This window comes from Bos javanicus, chromosome 23 (assembly GCF_032452875.1).
Source record: "Bos javanicus breed banteng chromosome 23, ARS-OSU_banteng_1.0, whole genome shotgun sequence".
Lineage (NCBI taxonomy): Eukaryota > Metazoa > Chordata > Mammalia > Artiodactyla > Bovidae > Bos > Bos javanicus.
In genome coordinates this window covers 51,083,704-51,102,418 of record NC_083890.1, presented here as the reverse complement: position 1 = coordinate 51,102,418, position 18,715 = coordinate 51,083,704, and the positions used below count along the sequence as shown (strand labels likewise).

Sequence of the window (18,715 nt, the reverse complement as noted above, 5' to 3'; positions counted from 1 at the left end):
CGGTGTACATCCATGACGTGGTCAGAACCGCCCCCATCTCGTGAACAGGACCTGTCTGCTCATCTCTGACCCCGTGGGCAACTGAGCATGCTCAGGAGTGTGCACGGTCAAGCGCTCGAACACGCCTCTGACCACAGACCCTCCAGTGCAGACACAGTGGCTCGGGGATGGACTTCTCTGGTCTGGGTCCACGGCCCTCCCCTCTTCTGCTGGTTTCTGGAGGGCTCACGTTTGGGGGTCTCTGAGGCCCGCCTCCCCTGCCTGTGGCTGCCGTAGCCTCTGCTTCGCTTTGGTCTCAGGAGCAGGGCCACTGAGCAGAGGAGACAGGGAAGCCCCGCTCATCCTTCCAGGCCTGGAGCAGACAACGCTCTCCCCGAAGGCCTGGACGGGGCGGGTGGAGGGAGGACCCAGAGAGCAGGCAGCCAGTGCTCCCCACCGGCGTGACCACCGAGTGCCCGTCTCCGATGGCAGCTGCACCTCCAAGAAGGCACGGGACACGAGAATGCACGGGCAAGTACACACAGACACACACAGACACATACACACAGACATACACACACACAGAGACACACACATACACACACCACAGACACACACAGGCGTGCACACACACACACAGACACACACACACACAGAGACACACACAGGCGGTCTCGATCAGCTCTTTATTTGTGGACCTTCGCCAAGGTCACCTGGGTTCCAGCTCTTCGCAGAGATCGGGGAGAGCGGTGAGGAGCACTGGGGGCCCCCACACCTCGTCACGGCGAGCAGAAGCGGCCGCAGAACAGGATGGCCCCGGTCCTGCCGTGCTGAATGAAGAAGAGGAAGGGGTGGTCGGCATTGAACCGAGGCACGACCATCAAGCAGCGCATCATGACCACCGCCCCTGTGGCGGCCGCGGCCTCCGTGCCCTCCTCGGTGACCTCCACGAAGGACTTGTGCATGACCTTGGACAGGTGCAGGCCTCGCCCAGACGACATCCCGCTGAAGTCGGCCCGGGTCTCCTCAAAGGCGTCAGTCATGCCCAGTTCTTGGAGGAACTCTTCCATATCATAACTCTCCTCCAGCGTGAACCGGGGAAGAAACACCTCCACCTCCTCCTCGTCCATCACATCCGGCTTCGTCCACGCGATGAATTTCTCATAGGTCAGGGCCTTTTCCACCTGCAGGAGAAGGTAGAAGATCTCAGGGTCTGCAGCAGTGCTGCCCCAGGGACCATCCGCTGCGACCAACACTCCGAGCCCTGTGGGCCCGGGGCGGCCTGCCAGCTGCAGACGAGTTCCCGGAGCCCAGTGCGCAGCAGGGATGCAGACGAGACCCTGGGCCCCGTAGCCACGGCTGCCCGGTTACCGTGTTCAAGTCCGTGCTTTCACTGGGCAGCAGAATCACCATGTTCAGCTCTTGACCTACGTAGGGAAGAACCAGAATCTGGGTGCTTATTTCTCCAATGTAGGTTATTTTACAGGTGGACTTCTTGAACATCATTTGCACAGGTTTCTCCACGTTCTATAAAGGAAATGGATAAATGTTAAGTTGAAACAAGACCCGTGGACACGCTGGACGAGTCATCAGAGCCGTCCACCTGCACCCACACACTCTGTTGTGTCTTCCAGACCCACCCCAGCTCCGCGTCATCAGCTCGTCTGCACAACTCCAGCTCCCACCCCTGGTTCCCAGCACTCAGGCCTCAGGCTGCTATTCTCCTGCTGACCCAGGAAGTCTCCACATGGACATTCCCAGTGGGACCTCTCCCTCGGCTCCTGCCCACCTGACATCCGCATCTGGACGCAAAGGAGCCTCCAGTTCGGCTCCCACACTGGCGGCTCGTGTTCCCCTCCACCTGCTCCATCTACACCTTCCCATCTCTGCTCATGGCGACACCACTCATCCCCCAGGCAGACCCTAGAGTGTCTTGGGCCCCTGTCCTTCTCACCTGATAGCTGACCCATGAACAACCATGTTGGCTCTACTTTTAAAGACAACAGGGCTGCCCTGGTGGCTCAGGGGTAAATAATCTGCTTTCCAATGCAGGAGACACAGGCTCCATCCCTGGTCTTGGAACACCCCACAGCCTAGCGGCTTCTAAGCCCACAGGCCACAACTACTGAGCCTGGGCTGAGAGCCCGGGAGCCGCAGCTCCTGAAGTCACGGGCCTGGAGCCTGAGCTCTGCACCAAGAGAAGCACCGGCAGGAGAAGCCCGAGCACCAAGCCAAGAGGGCCTCCGCCACGGCAGCTGCAGGAAAGGCTCGCGGCAAGAAGACCCGGCACAGCCAAGATAAATAGATACAATTATTAAAAAAAAAATACAAAACAATCTGACTTGTGCTTCCTACCCCCACCACTCTCAGCCCAGCCACGGTCCTCAGGAAAACTTCCAAGTAACCTCCCTGGTCCTGCACATGGGCCCGAGGGGCTCTGGGAGATCAGAGCCACTGTGAGAGGCCACGGGCTCTGTGAGAGCTCAGAGGAGGGACACAGGAACCAGGAACCTGGGCTGCGGACACCGCTAGGGAGGCTTCTGGACGGCCCTGCAGAGAAAGGCGTCTGTGTAGGTAGCTCCTGACGGGAGGGGGACAGACGGTAGGATCCAGGCCCATAGAGCGTTACAGCCATGGTCTGGAGTTTGAACTGGATCTTGGGGGTTCTAGGAGGCCCAGAGACCTGTGAGCTGCCCCGTGGGATGTGTGATACAAGACGGAACACTGGCCGCACGGATCTCCGCTCATGATACAGCAAAGGCGGAGCAGGGGGCGAGGAAGCCAGGGTGTGCCCGCATCCACATCTGGGCTGCCAAGGCCACAAGAGGCACACGTTCCTTGAGGTCAGCCTCCTGGCAGGCTTCGTAAACCAAGGGGACCCCAGGGACCGTTTCCAAAAACCTCCTCCCTTATTATGACACATTCTCATTCACCTTGCTGACTCTGAAAGGCCTTTCTTCAGTGTGCTCTTTGTTAAACTGTGTGTCCCAGTTCCCTTTGAAGTAGATGGCATTCACGAGAACGAGACGTGTCATGGGGTTAACTGAATTTGCAGGGAGCAAGTCTCTAATTTTACCTGCAAGAAAGATTTAAAGAACCAGTTAGCTAACAGGGTTACCTGGTGGAGGTGAAGGGCACAGTAGTCACTGGTCCGTCCCCTGCAGGAGTCAGTGCACAGACCAGAGGGTTCCCTGTCCCCCAGACAACCACGAACAGGGAGTTGTTGTTTACTCACTAAGTTGGGTCCCACTCTTTGTGACCCCGTGGACTGTAGCCCACCAGGCTCCTGCATCCATGGGGTTCCCCAGGCAAGAATACTGGAGCAGGTTGCCATTTCCTTCTCCAGGGGATCTTTCTGACCCAGGGATCCAACCCGCCTCTCCTGCATTGGCAGGTGTATCTTTACCATCCGAGCCACCAGGGAAACCCATGCAGGGAGCCTGGCCCCTAAAGCTAAATCAGCGACAAAAACCTTAATGTCTCCGCTCAGAAAATACCATGAGTTGCATAAAACACATAAAATGAACAAATAATAAGGGTAGGATAATTCACAGTGACAGAAAAAGGAATGTTCGGTCTACAACGTGAGGGGACTGTCCTGAAGGGGAGAGGCCGAAGCCAGCGTGCAGAGCACGAAAACGAAGAAGCGCAGGTGGACGAGGGCTTGACCGAGTGTCCTGCAGTGATGCTCAGCGACCCGCAGAGCACGCGCTCTGCTGCACAGGCAGGGAGGTGGAGCCCAATCCAGAGTCTTCCTTCCGCCCTTTGTGAAAAGGCAGACTATATGAACATTAACTGCAACAGCCAAAAGTCAAAGTGCGATTGCTCCGGAAGAGGTGCACCAAATATTGATGAGGAGGGGGGAAGCTAGAGAAATTGATTACTGATTAAATTTCAGAAGTGGATTTGAAAGTTTCCAGTTCTTTAGAGAAAAAAGCCATTTCTGTTTACATTTGATGGTCTTGGGAAGGAACTGATGAAAAATAAGACTGATTCAAATACTGTGCAAACAGAAGTAGTGACACGTCCTCACCTTCTGTCTTTTCGGCTACCCAGGTGTTTATGTGCTTCCTGGACTCCTCCGTAGTGCTGATAAAGTCCAGCTCTTCCATCTCTGCTTGGTAGAATATGCGGCAGGAATCTTTGAAAGACTAGGAGAGATGGAATGACAGAATCACATGGCTACAGAAACAGACAACGCCAAGAGCTTACTTCTTCACCGCGCCGACATCAACACTGATCATTTGACGGTTACTTGTGTAATGTACAAACGAATGTGCAGAATTAACCTTCAATCTGGTTTCTCAGTTTTCAGCTACACTGAATAAATAACTGAGTAAAATCACAGGCTTCCCAGGTGACACAGTGGTAATGAATCCACCTGCCAATGTTGGAGACGAGGGTTTGATCTCATGGGGAAGATGCCCTGGAGAAGGAAATGGCAACCCACTCCAGGATTCTTGCCTGGGAAAGTCCATGGACAGAGGAGCCTGGCAGGCTGCAGTCCACAGGGTTACATGCCTGAGCACGCATGCATGAGGGTGGAGGGAGATAGGTTGGTAGCAATAAACTGGTAGAACTAAAAAAAAAAAGATGACAATAAACTAGCATGTAGCTAAGACTGATAAAAACAAGTAAACCAGGTTGTAAAAAAAATTCACACTGTGATCTACAAAACTTACCAATATTTGACCTCATGCTGACTACATTCACTTTACACCACCTGTTTTAAAAGTTAATTTAGAGTATGAAACAAGTGTGAAAAATAATAAAGTAAGTTATATAACAGAATAAGATCGCTATGCTACACATATAAAGGACTCAGTTAAAAAAAAAAAAAAAAGACATAAACCCCAAAAGTAAAACTACACAAAGGACATATAAATAGGCAATTTTCAGAAAAGATACAAATGTTTGAGTGACATGCAAAGCTGCTCAGTCTCGTGAGCAATCAGAATGTTAAAGGCTGAGCACCTGCAGCGCTGAGGAGAGGGTGGACGCGCCCACCCCCTACCCTTTCTGAGGATGACGGGAAGGGATGCAGCCGTCGGGGTGGGAATGAGGCAGAATTCACGGAGATCTGAGAGCCTCCCTCTGTCCCTTCCCTCTAAAGTCCATCTGGAGTAGCACGCACACACAGGACAGAACCACACACACAGGGTCCCTGCCGGCTCGGCCCAGGCTGGGTCCCACCCCACGCCCACCCGGGGCTGGCGGCTGCGTCTCGGTACAGCCACCCCTGAGCACGCCGCCCGCCACCGTGAGGAAGGGTGAGGCGGACACACGCTGCTGCCGAGGCTGAAGCCCCATCACTGTGGCCACCAGATACGAAGAGCCGACCCATCGGAAAAGACCCTGATGCTGGGAGACATCGAAGGCAAAGGAGAAGAGGGGACAGAGGACGAGGGGTTGGATGCATCACCGACTCAACGGACGTGACTCTGAGCAAACTCTGGGACGCAGTAGAGGACAGAGGAGCCTGGGCTGCTGCAGCCCACGGGGTCAGAAAGAGTCGGACACGGCTCAGCGACTGAACAACAGCCACACAGGTAGTGAGATGCAAAGCCTTTCTCTAGGTACAGGGGACAAGCCCTCAGACTGGGCGCGGGGGCGACGTGGAAGAGAGTGTGGGAGGACTCTGGCTCTGTCTGCGTTTTATATAATAAGAACACACTCACAGATTGCTTGAGGTGTGTATGAAAAAAATTTAAAAATCAGGAAAGCAGTGTGATTAAATAGAACCAGAGTAAAAAACACAAAAATTTAAAAAAATTTCTGCATAGGAAAAGATAATCAAAATGTTTACATGTGTAAAAGAATTGAGCAAGTCTCACAACGCACAAAATACTTCCAACATGTGAAAAACAACATCAGAAATATTCTATTCGAACACTTCCCTGTTTGGGCCAACTCCTCTGCAACTGTGGTATGATCCGTGTTAGTTCTCTGACAATCATCTCACTGAAGCTTCATGAGTATGTGAACAAGGCTGTTACAGGGCTCCTCTTACAGGCAATGACTGAACGGTTCCAGGAAGCGTGAGGTCGTGACTGGGGTCCCACACCCCGCCCTCCATGTGGGTCTCAGCCCACAAGGCCTGTCTGCACCACAAGGCCCGCCTCCCGTCTCCACACGACCTCGGTCTCTATCTGCTTTGGGCAATCAGGAGTATGACTTACCGAGAGGAAATCGTAAGTCTTCTCTCCAAAAAGCCTGTTGGCAGTTCTGAGCAAGTACTGTGTGTCCCTTCTATTAACTTCGCTGAGAAGGTTCTGGAAACCCTGGTGGACATCTTCACCTCCCCCACTGCTCTTGTTTAGAGAAAGAGTCTGAAATCAAAAACAGATAAAACCCACCACTGCAGTAAGCCCTGACTACAGGAAATGGACACAACAATAAAGTCAGCCTAAGCACCGCACTGATCCTCACCGCAGCTTAAAACAAGACTCACCCAGATAAAGGCACAGTGGCTCTGGGAAGTCCCCCAGCCTGCCTCCTGCAGGAGCTTAGGCAGCGACAGTGGGTGCAGAAATGCCCCTTGAGAGCCCAGGGCCCTGTGCTCACGGTCTGCCTGCAGACAGGGCCGTGGACAGGCCTCCCATCTGTGTACAAACAAGCCACATCTTTGGGTCTGGACTGGCCTTGGGACGGGCTCCGACCAGCGGGACACAGAAGTGGCTCTTCCGGGCCTGGGCCTTCGTAAAGGCCTGGCACCCCCACGTTCGTGTCTTGCCCCCTGTTGCCAGGGCGCAGAAATGCCCAGCCATCCTGCTGGGCCCTCATGACCACACGTCAGAGCAGACACACGGAGGAGAGCACCTCGCGGGATCGGGGCCGCTCCTGGACCATGAGGAGCCCAGCGGGCACAATGCAGCCAGGACACAGAGTGCCAGGCACGGTCCCGGTCATTCTGGGTCATGGGAGGTTTGTTTGGGAGCCACCAAGAGAAGGTCCAGACAGACATTCGGCCCGGTTCCACTGTAACACGAACCTAAAGCCTGGGCAAGGGCTTTGCACCCAGTGACCGGCCGAGGCCGGAGGGCCGGGGGGCACCACTGCTGGAGGAGAGGAGCTCAGGCAGGAGCCCTGGAGAGACCCCCATGCAGGGCGGGAAGGCTGGGCCTCCCCCTAAAATCGGAATCTGCACAGGAGGTGCCCAGAGAGAGGGCGGCCCCTTCAGAGTTGGGAGAGTGGGAGCGGAGACAGTGCCGAGCTCAAGAGGGGACTGCTCCCTTTTCAGCAGAACTTAAAGGGAACACATGCATCTCCCAGGTGGCACAGTGGTAAAGGATCCACCTGCCAGTGCAGGAGACTCAAGACTCGTGGGTTCGATCCCTGGGTCAGGAAGATCCCCTGGAGGAGGACATGGCAACCCACAGCAGTGTTCTTTCTGGAGAACCCCATGGACAGAGGAGCCTGGAGGGCTACAGTCCACGGGGAAGCAGAGAGTCAGAAATGACTGAGCACGAGCACCCGCGTATTTGCGCCCTAACACTTGCTGGGTGGAGGGTGCCAATGTTTCTCACTCCCAGCCTCTCCAGCTGGCACAGGACCCTGAAAGTGATGGCCTTAGGGCAAAGGTCAAACTCAAGGCCCAGGGTCAAGGGCGGGATCAGGACTCTGTTAAACCTGGAGACCCTCGGACCCCAGGCAATTGGGAACGGTAAGGGCACCCCACGTGTGGGAAGGCTGTGACCCCCAGGGGGCCAGAGGTCAGCGCCCCGAGGCCACTGCAGCCCAGGAGCTGGCGTCCACACCCTGTGCAGCCTGCCCAGGGCCGGCTCTGGGCGTCTCGGCAGGACGGGCCTCGGCCAGCAGGGCCTTGGGCAGCGGGTCTGAGCAGAGGCTCGATGACGCTTGCTCGTTCAAGCCTGTCCTGCTGGAATCGGGTGCTGCGCGGTCAGGAGCCCCAGACCACCAGCCAGAGAGACGTTGAGGGGACGCCCAGGGACGGGGCAGACGGGGGAGTAGGCCTGTCTGTCGAGTAAGGCCTTTGGGATTCAATCGTGTACACCAGCTCACGGGCCAAAGAAAGAGCTTCAGCTGCCGCCCAGAAGCGGCTTCCCGAACGTACCTGGCACATCTGGGCTGCGGTGTTGCCCCTGGCTCCCATGAGGACCATGGCCAGGGCAGAGGAGATGCTTAGGGGCGAGATAAACACATTTTTCGAGTTGCCCTCACCCAGCTTTTTCAGAAGGGTCAAGGCAAACGTGCCGTTTGCTTCTGACAGCGCATCCATGGTGGCGAGGCTGAAAGGATGGATTTAAAATCAGTGTCACGCAAATTCAGGCCACAGGTCGACCACATCTCACTCCGCTCTTAACTGTTGTTAGCACCGACGCTCTGCTTCAAAGAGCAAACAGGCACATGCACAAAACTCGGTTTCCTCGGGGCTTCCCCTGCTGCCCCAGGCCCAGGCCCTGCTGACTCTGCTTGGGACAAGGGCCTTGGGACGCGCCCACGTCCACCTCCAGGGCCCGGCTTCGGAGGTCGACAGCCCCGCCACCCAGGGCGTTTGATCCAGATCAGGACACTGGGGGAGGGGAGAGGGTGCGCGAGGGTTCAGGGCCTCTCTGTGAGTGGTGGAAGGGATGACAGCTGAGCCTGATACCAACCTGGGAGAGACAGAGCAGGTGAGCCCGAGGAAAGGGCCCGAAGCCGCAGGGCGTGCAGGCTGGCAGCCCCGCTCCGGGCCCTGCGTCAGTCAGCTCCCTGATTTCTGCTCCCTGCGTGAGGACGGGGACTCACCAGGTAATCTGTGCTGCTGATGGGCTGCAGAGCAGCTCACCCCAAAACACTCCACTGCAGCACATTGATTGCTCTGAAGTAAAGAGACTATGCCAAAGTCTTTGACTGTGTGGATCAAAATAAACTGTAGAAAATTCTGAAAGAGATGGGAATACCAGATCACCTGACCTGCCTCTTAAGAAACCTATATGCAGGCCAGGAAGCAACAGTTAGAACTGGACATGGAACAACAGACTGGTTCCAAATAGGAAAAGGAGTATGTCAAGGCTGTATATTGTCACCCTGCTTATTTAACTTAGATGCAGAGTACATCATGAGAAACGCTGGGCTGGAAGAAGCACAAGCTGGAATCAAGATTGCCAGGAGAAATATCAATAACCTCAGATATGCAGATGACACCACCCTTACGGCAGAAAGTGAAGAGGAACTAAAAAGCCTCTTGATGAAAGTGAAAGAGGAGAGTGAAAAAGTTGGCTTAAAGCTCAACATTCAGAAAACGAAGATCATGGCATCTGGTCCCATCACTTTATAGGAAATAGATGGGGAAAGAGTGGAAACAGTGTCAGAATTTATTTTGGGGGCTCCAAAATCACCGCAGATGATGACTGCAGCCATGACATTAAAAGACGCTTACTCCTTGGAAGGAAAGTTATGACCAACCTAGATAGCACATTCAAAAGCAGAGGCATTACTTTGCCAACAAAGGTCCGTCTAGTCAAGGTCATGGTTTTTCCAGCAGTCATGTAAGGATGTGAGAGTTGGACTGTAAACAAAGCTCAGCACTGAAGAATTGATGATTTTGAACTGTGGTGTTGGAGAAGACTTTTGAGAGTCCCTTGGATTGCAAGGAGATCCAACCAGTCCATCCTAAAGATATCAGCCCTGGGATTTCTTTGGAAGGACTGATGCTGAAGCTGAAACTCCAATACTTTGGCCACCTCATGCGAAGAGATGACTCATTGGAAAAGGCTCTGATGCTCGGAGGGATTTGGGGGCAGGAGGAGAAGGGGACGACAGTGGATGAGACGGTTGGATGACATCACTGACTCGATGCGCATGAGTCTGAGTGAACTCCGGGAATTGGTGATGGACAGGGAGGCCTCCATGCTGTGATTCATGGGGTTGCAAAGAGTCAGACATGACTGAACTGAACTGAACTGGCTCCTGTGTTGTCCCCGCCTGGTCTGTCTGTGTGTGTGTGTGTGTGTGTGTGTGTTATCTAATGTGTAATTGGGATGGTTCCTTCTACTCTATAGGTTTACTGAGGGGATTACATCAACTGACGCCTGACCCACAGTTGGTGTTCAGTAAATGGTGAACAGAACTGCACAGGCTTTCCCTTCTTCTCATGTCCAGGTCTCGTCTCAGGTCCAGAAAGCTTGGTGGCGTAAGGTGTGTGGTCTTCCAGGGGTCTGAGAACAAGCCCTTTGTGTATGTACCCTGCTCTGAGTGCAAACAGAAAAGAACAGTGGTTCCATTTACTCTCATTTCGCTCTCCTGTTACTCGCCCGAGTGATCAGGCCAGCAGCTGAGTTGTAATACAACACTTTGGACTGGCATTGGCCTCATAATGCTTCTAAATACTTAGTTTACATGGCCAAGTTTGACTAAAACCGTGACCTTTCTGTGGGGTGGTATAACGCTGAGGGTGCAGTCAGCCACCAGTTGTGGGGAATTCTGGACACCACACGCCCCAGAACACTGATAAGCACAGCCCTTCCTGTTCATGGGGACCTCAGTCCAAGGGTTACTTTGCACACGCCCTCTCCGCCTCCGCCCTAAAGCACATCAGCGGGCAGGCACACAGTCTGGCCAGGTACCACTGGGCCGGAAGCCAGGGTCCCAGCAGAACCCGGCCTCCCCCAGCGGCTCAGTAATCCTGGCAGCATGTGAAGGTTCATTCCCCATACTTTGTTTTTCCTCTCAAACTAGAGCTTTATGGGGGGTGGTGGGGGGTGGTGGGGGGTGGGGAGAGAGAAGGGAAGAAAGTAACTCAGGTGCCAACTTATCTAGCACCCGGGTGCGACTAAAGTTTCTCCCAGGCCCTCTTAGCACTGAAGATGCCCACTCTCGGAATGTTGCGCCTGCAGCGTGTCTACAAAAACAAAAACTGCCCTAACAAACAAGCTCTGAAACGGTGCTCACGATTATCCTCGCAGGCCTGAGGGACCCTGAGCGCAGGCCGCGCGGTGGGCGGGAGACCGCTGGGCGCCGGGTCCGCCTGGGCACACAGGCCGGCTCCTGTCCGGTCTCTGAAGCCCCCGCCCCCGGCCCCCCGAGTCCCCAACGCCCGGCGCAAGCCCGAGGGTCACCTGGGCACTCAGGCCAGCTCCTGTCTGTCCTCCGGCCTCCACCGGTCCCCCGGGTCCCCAACGCCCGGCGCTCGCCGAGGGTACCTGGGCGCGCGGTGCCCGGGAAGGCTGGGCGCCGCGCCCACGAGGGTCCTCCAGTCCCCGGTCCCAGCCGGCGGCGCCGCCACACTCAGCGGGTCGTCACGTCCGCCCCGGCCGCCTGATCCGAAACGAAACCCAGCCCGGCGCGCGCCCCCGCCCGCCGCCCGCCGCCCGCCTAGTGCGCAGGCCGGTTCCGCGGCCCCCACCTCCCGAAACGTACCCGAGCGCGGCCGGAGCAGGCTGGGCGAGGACAGAGGCGCCGGGCCCAAACACCGCGCAGGGAGGGGCGGCCCGGGCCGGACCAGGCTGGACCGGACGGAGGGGCCGAGCGGGAGGGGCGGGGCGAGCGGGAGGTACCGGGCCGAGGGGGAGGGGCGGGGCAGACCGGAAGGGGCGGGGCGGGAAGGACGGGATAGCGGGGGCCGAACTGGAGGGCGGGGCGAGCCGGACCGGAGGGCGGGAACGAGTGGAAGGGGCGGGGCCGAGCGTGAGGGCGGGGCTGGCAGGACCCAGGCCGGAGTCGAGCGGGAGGGGCGGCGGGGGGGGGCCCGCCGGACCGGACCGGACCGAACCGGTGCGGAGGGCCGTGCCGCGCGGTTGGGGCGGGGCCGAACAGCAGGGGCGAGCGAGGTGCCCGGTGCGCGACTGCTACCCGGGCCGCAGGAGGAGCGAAGGCCCGGCCCTAGGAGGCCTTCAGCGGGCGAGCCCGGGGTCTTCGCGGGGCGCACGGGCTGATACTTGGTCCGGAGGGGCGTCGCCCGGGCACCTTGGCTTGAGTCTCTGCGCGAAGCCAGGCACGCTCTTCCCGGTGCACAGAGGCCCGTGTGAACCAAGCACGGTGGGACCCTGGCCTGCCCGCCCGGCGCAGCCTTGGAGGGCGGACAGGGCGCCGGTGACCGCAGTGGGGAAAATGCCAGCCTCGTCTGAAACACGACAGGTTCAGTTTGGAAACCTGGGAGAGCTGGGGGCGTCCTTCGTGGCTCACAGTAAAGAATCCGCCCGCACCATAGAAGACCCAGGTTCGATCCCTGGGTGGGGAAGACCCGCTGGAGAAGTAAAAGGCAGCCCACTCCAGTATTCTTGCCTGGAGAATCCCATGGACAGAGAAGCCTGGGGGTCTACAGGCCATGGGGTCGCCAAGAGTCGGACAGGACTGAACGACTTTCGCTAGACTTCTCTAAAGGCCCACTGTTGGTGCTGGTGGTAAAGGACCCACCTGACTAATGCAGGTAGACCTAAGAGACAGGGGTTCGATCCCTGGGTTGGGAAGATCCCCTGGAGGAGGGAATGGCAGCCCACTCGAGTATCCTTGCCTGGAGAATCCTATGGACAGAGGAGCCTGGCGGGCTACAGTCCATGGGGTCACAAAGAGTCGGACACGACTGAGCGACTTTCACCTTTAGATAGCTTAGTGCATTCTCCGCCCTAAAGCTTAAGCCAGGGGCTGTCAACAGCCACCGTGTACTCACCTCTGGCCGGATAATTCATTGCTGTGGGAGGGCTGTCCTTGCCCCTCTACCCACTAGATGCCAGCAGCAAGCCCCTGGTGTGAGTACCTTAGTTTTGTTTTTGGAGTAGTAAACACTGAGGGAGGCTCAGATATCTCACTTCTACCCTTAAGTTCTCCAGCCCTTTTCACCCCAGGTTTATTTACTTGGCTCTGTCCTTCCAGCTTATCTTTGTGCAGAAATAAGCAACGTATTGTAAAATGAGAAATAAAATTGAGTCACTGTGACAAGGGGTTTTAAGCAGAGCCGAAAGTCCATCAAGGAGATGGACTTAGGCCTCGGCCTTACCAGGTGGAATCAGGAATCTTTGAACTGGGCCAAACCGCAGATACTCCAAGGACTCTGCAAGAACACCTGCGACTGGCCACAGGAAGGGACTTTCGTCTTCCTTGCTTGATGGCCTTAGCCATCCCCTGGCCAGCCCCCAGCTGCTAAAGCATCTTATGACTTCCAAGGTGAAGCAAACAGCATTGCAAAAGTTAAACCAGAGTTGTATTTTTGCATGCAAACTGATGATATCAGTTTGCGGCTTTTGATTATAAGCAGGAGCCCCGAAAACTGCAATTTGAAGTCTCACCCATGGGGTGGATGCACAGCCAGGGACCTTTTCCCAACTGGGACTCCAGATAGCTGTTATTTGGGACTCCCAGCGCTGTTCACGGAGAAGGCAATGGCACCCCACTCCAGTACTCTTGCCTGGAAAATCCCATGGACTGAGGAGCCTGGTAGGGTGCAGTCCATGAGGCTGCTAGGAGTCGGACACGACTGAGCGACTTCACTTTCACTTTTCACGTTCATGCATTGGAGAAGGAAACGGCAACTCACTCCCGTGTTCTTGCCTGGAGAATCCCAGGGACGGGGGAGCCTGGTGGGCTGCCGTCTCTGGGGTTGCACAGTCAGACACGACTGAAGCGACTAGCAGACACAGCAGCGCTGTTCAGGGCTTCCCAGGTGGCACTGGTGCCAGGGAACCCACCTGCCAACGCAGGAGATGTAAGAGGCGCAGGTGCAGTCCCTGGGTTGGGAAGGTCCCCTGAAGGGCATGGAAACCCACTCCAGTGTTCTTGCCTGAAGAATCCCATGGACAGAGGAGCCTGACACGATTGCAAAGACTCGGACACCAGGGAGACGACTTACCACGCACACACAGGACTGTTCAAGTCTGGATGTAGGCTGTCAGCCCAGTTTGGTGATGGATACACTTAATTCTCCCTATTGTTTCTATTTCTCTTCTTTTGATGACCGCAGATTGAAATCAAACCAGATGATCCTCTATTAAATATTGAAATTGTTTATTGTGTATAACAAGTGGTTTCTTTTGTTAATGAATCCTTCGAACTTAAAAGGAAAGTAAAACTTGCAGGCAAACAGTTGGTGTCTTGTGTTTAGAGGATTCGCCCCAAAGGTAGGAATGATGTCAACAGAGTTTGTCTTTGTGACCCCGCCCAACTGGTCCCTGGTGCTAACCCTGACAGAACATCTGATCCTCAGAAAGGAAAGGATGTTTTCTTTCCCTCCTTGTCCCCAGGTAGGGGGCTGGTTTCTTCTCTTTCCATTTCAAAGGACTCAGCACTCCGAGGAAAATACAAGTAAACAGAGCCCGTTAGGCATGCATCAAGCAGTCTGAATTTCCAGCCAATGATCTGGAACCACGGACAAAGGAGGCTGATCATGGGTCTAAACACAGCTTATGTCATTTGTGAATTTGGGATTGTTACAAGTCAGTGTTTTCATTCGCTGTGCTTTATTTTTGAAAATAATCCTTCTTTCAAATGTTGGAAATGATATGCTGCCAAAAATACATTTAGAAAGCACGTCGCAACCCATATCCAGGTCACTTAACACAAGTCAGTTTTGACACACACAGCAAGTCACCCAGGACCAGACGCAGAGCAGCCACTAAACGTCCCCCTGGTCAGTGCATTCTGTCCTGCTGATGCTTCAGCTCCAACACAGAAGGAGAGGGTGCTCACCTCCTCACCGCAGGTTCCACCGGGATGTTTGCACCAGTAATAGGATTGTTTCTAAGTGAATTTTCCAGCATTGCCTGAACTGACGGACTCATGAAACGCTAGAGAGTATCTGCCTGATGTCCGTGATGGAGATGCATGCAGATTGATTTAGCCGTGTCTTTTAAAAATCAGGTTGCAGTCAAGGAGCCAAGAAAGGCTGTCTCTAAATAGTCCACTGGGGGCTTAGACGCATAACAAAAAAAGACTTACCCTAATGGGTGAGACCATCGATGATTATGTCAATTGCTTACTGATTCACGCTAATTAAACGGACATTTACCAAACATCTGTAACGCAAAGCTCTAGACTAGTCCAGGGGCAGAACTTCCGGCCTCCAATTGAGGACCTGAAATAAGTTCCAGGAAATAAGCTCCAGGCAGCTTCTATATCTGTCTGGCTTCCTTAGAGACAGTGAACCCTGGGATGTTTCCCACAAACAACAGAAGTAATCCAGGTGACACAGAGCATATCTGGTTATCGATCCACAGTATTTACAAGCTTTTCAGATCTGATGGCCCAGCAGTACTTCCAGAGAAACTGCAGCAGCCACACCCAAAGATTCAGTTGTGAAACGTGCTCAAGTCCTGGTCCTTCTGAAAGACAGAGCAGCGGGCAGCAGACAGGCACATTATGAGGCCGTGGACACAGACCTGGATCCCTCATATGGACAGAATGCCTGTAACCTTGCCTTTTGCCAGTGTGTGTGTGCTCACTTAGTCACAGCCAACCATTTGCAACCCCATGGACATGGACTGTAGCCCTCCAGGCTCCTCTATCCATGGGATTTGCCAGGCTAGAATATTGGAGTGGGTTGCCACTTCCTTCTCCAGGGGGTCTTCCCGACTCAGGGATCGGACCCATATCTCCTGCTTTTCCTAGCGAGCAGGCGGACATTTTACCAGTGTGCACCTGGGAAGTGCCAGGTAATTAAGGAAGCGGGTTAAAATCGGACTCTGCCCGAAGAGAGAAGAATGATGAGACTGCGCCCTCTTTGGGGCACTTGTTCAGCCGCTAAGTCGTATCTGACTCTGCGACCCCATGGCCTGCAGCACACCAGACTTCCCTGTCCTTCACCATCTCCTGAGTTTTCTCAAGCTCATAATCACTGAGTCAGTGATGGCATCCAACCATCTCATCCTCTGTCATCCCCTTCTCCTTCCACCTTCAATCTTTCCCAGCATCACGGTCTTTCCAGTGAGTCAGCTCTTTGCATCAGGTGGCCTAAGTATTGGAGCTTCAGCTTCAGCATCAGTCCCTCCCATGAAAATTCAGGGTTGATTTCCTTTAGGATTGACTGGATCTCCTTGCAGTCCAAGGGCCTCTCAAGAGTCTTCTCCACTGAAGCGCTACACGATTTCAGACCCCAGGCTCCTCCATGTCTTCTCTTTCGGGACAGTTTGGGAAGGGCCCTGAGCTCCACCCAAGCAGGACAACCCCCTCCCACCTCGCTCCCTGCTCCTAGATTTACTGCAAAGACCTCGGCTTCCTTGAGCGCTTTTGGGGACTGGGGCAAACAACCTGCCTTCTTTCCGACTCGCAGAGCTTCAGGCGCCGACACTGGAGCGTGTTTCTCTGGGGGGTCACCCAGCTCTCCTTCCAGATGCATAGGGACCACGTGCTAGACAAGACTCCTCACCCCACTGGCTCTCCTTCCCTAAGTGCGACCATGACCTGCAAGCGGGTAAACCCAGGGTCCTTCAATACCCGCCTGATGTTGACCTTTCTGTGTCCCTGCTAGAATTCTTAGGAAAATCCAGTGTGAATCTACTGCCTCCATGGTCACAGTTAAGATAACTGACTACAAGGGGAAGACAGAGAGACGCGGCCAGGCACTGCTCTCCTTCCAGGAGATAGTATTTTACCCCACAGCTTTGTAAACTGAGAAAAGGGGACTTCTTTTTTTTTTTTTTTTTCAAACCAGAAACCACCTTTTACATTCAGATGCTTGGATCCACAGCATTGTCAGCTACAAATTGGTGCTTGCCGAGGTCTTTCGCTGGTGGCTCTCATAGTAAAGAATACATCCATGGGGTCTCAAAGAGTCAGACATGACTGAGTGACTTTCACTTTAGTTAACCCCAGTGACGCAGATGGTAAAGCATCTGCATGCAATGCAGGAGACCCTGGTTCAATCCCTGGGTCAAGTAGATCCCCTAGAGAAGGAAATGGCAACCCACTCCAGTATTCTTGTCTGCAGAATCCCGTGGGCAGAGGAGCCTGGTGGTTTAGCAGGATTGAACCCTGTGCTGCAGTGCCAGCCTCCAACACCCGCTGTGGGGAATTCAGGGTAGGGACTGAGGCAGTCTGTGCTCTTGGGAAACTGGTGGAACAGGTCTTTGGATAGAGAGTTTCAGGAATTGGTTTCATGATCCCACTCCTTGCACTTCATCATATCTAGGAAAGCACTAAATCCTTTCATGGCAGCATCAGCTCTTTGTGAAGCAGAAAACCTCTCATAAGTGTGTGATTGCATTGAACTCCCCCATTCACCAGAATCGAATATATTAATTTACCCCACTACCTCTTTGGAGCAGTTTCTCAGAGCTATCTGAGGTGCTGTCTCCCAGGATACAATCCTCAGTCAGTTCAGTCGCTCAGTCTTGTCCTACTCTTTGCGACTTCATGGTCTGCGCCACACCAGGCCTCCCCGTCCATCACGAACTCCCAGAATTTACTCAAACTCATGTCCATTGAGTTGGTGAAGCCATCCAACCATCTCATCCTCTGTCGTCCCCTTCTCCTCCTGCCCTCAATCTTTCCCAGCATCGGGGTCTTTCCAATGAGTCAGTTCTTCACATCAGGTGGCCAAAGTATTGGAGTTTCAGCTTCAGTATCAGTCCTTCCAATGAACATTCAGGACTGATTTCCTTTAGGATGGCCTGGTTGGACCTCCTTGCAGTCCAAGGCACTCTCAAGAGTCTTCTCCAACACCACAGTTCAAAGGCATCAGTTCTTCAGGGCTCAGCTTTGTTTATAGTCCAACTCTCACATCCATACATGACCACTGGGAAAACCATAGCTTTGACTAGATGGACCTTTGTTGGCAAAGTAATGTCTCTTCTTTTGAATATGCTGTCTAGGTTGGTCATGACTTTTCTTTCAAGGAGTAAGTGTCTTTTCATTTCATGGCTGCAGTCACCATCTGCAGCGATTTTGGAGCCCCCCAAAATAAAGTCAACCACTGTTTCCCCTGTTTCCCCATCTATTTGCCATGAAGTGATGGGACCAGATGCCATGATCTTAGTTTTCTGAATGTTGAGCTTTAAGCCAACTTTTTCACTCTCCTCTTTCACTTTCATCAAGAGGCTCTTTAGTTTTTCTTCACTTTCTGCCATAAAGGTGGTGTCATCTGCATATCTGAGGTTATTGATGTTTCTCCTGGCAGTCTTGATTCCAGCTTGTGTTTCATCCAGCCCGGCATTTCTCATGATGTGCTCTGCATATAAGTTAAATAAGCAGGGTGACAATATACAGCCTTGACGTACTCATTTTCCTATTTGGAACCAGTGTGTTGTTCCATGTCCAGTTCTAACTGTTGCTTCCTGACCTGCATACGGATTTCTCAAGAGGCAGGTCAGGTGGTCTGCTATTCCCATCTCTTTCAGAATTTTCAAGTTTATTGTGATCCACACAGTCAAAGGCTTTGGCATAGTCAATAAAGCAGAAATATATGTTTTCCAGGAACTCCTCTTGCTTTTTTGAGCCAACAGCAATTTGGTCTCTGGTTCCTCTGCCTTTTCTAAATCCACCTAGAACATCTGGAAGTTCATGGTTCACACACTGTTGAAACCTGACTTGAAGAATTTTGAGCATTACTTTGCTAGCATGTGAGATGAGTGCTATTGTGCAGTAGTTTGAGCATTCTTTGGCATTGCCTTTCTTTGGGATTGGAATGAAAGCTGACCTTCTCTAGTCCTGTGGCCACTGCTGAGTTTTCCAAATTTGTTGGCATATTGAGTGCAGCACTTTCACAGCATCATCTTTCAGGATTTGAAATAGCTCAACTGGAATTCCATCACCTCCACTAGCTTTGTTCGTAGTGATGCTTCCTAAGGCCCACTTGACTTCACATTCC

The 18,715-nt window shown here is 53.7% G+C and overlaps 2 protein-coding genes across 4 annotated transcripts in view; both read right to left on the bottom strand.

The window, feature by feature from the left end:
- LOC133236793 (serpin B6-like) overlaps positions 1–11,392 on the bottom strand; it is a 34,791-nt gene extending 23,399 nt beyond the window's left edge. Inside the window, exon 1 of the mRNA XM_061398994.1 lies at positions 11,341–11,392. The gene's annotated coding sequence lies outside the window, so the exon portion shown is untranslated. The remainder of the gene's footprint in view (positions 1–11,340) is intronic.
- Positions 652–11,425, bottom strand: LOC133236791 (serpin B6). Of its 3 annotated transcripts, none has more exons than XM_061398991.1 (7): positions 11,341–11,425; positions 8,054–8,228; positions 6,159–6,308; positions 4,013–4,130; positions 2,913–3,055; positions 1,351–1,506; positions 652–1,163 (listed from the first exon to the last, which is right to left on the bottom strand). In XM_061398991.1, the coding sequence occupies exons 2-7, from the start codon at positions 8,216–8,218 to the stop codon at positions 759–761; spliced, it is 1,137 nt and encodes a 378-aa protein (XP_061254975.1). In that variant the 5' UTR covers positions 8,219–8,228; positions 11,341–11,425; the 3' UTR covers positions 652–758. The 3 variants fall into 3 exon arrangements, with proteins under 3 accessions (XP_061254975.1, XP_061254976.1, XP_061254974.1); XM_061398992.1 differs by lacking the exon at positions 11,341–11,425 and adding an exon at positions 11,040–11,125; XM_061398990.1 differs by lacking the exon at positions 11,341–11,425 and adding an exon at positions 8,728–8,825.
- Between the last annotated feature and the right edge of the window lie 7,290 nt (positions 11,426–18,715).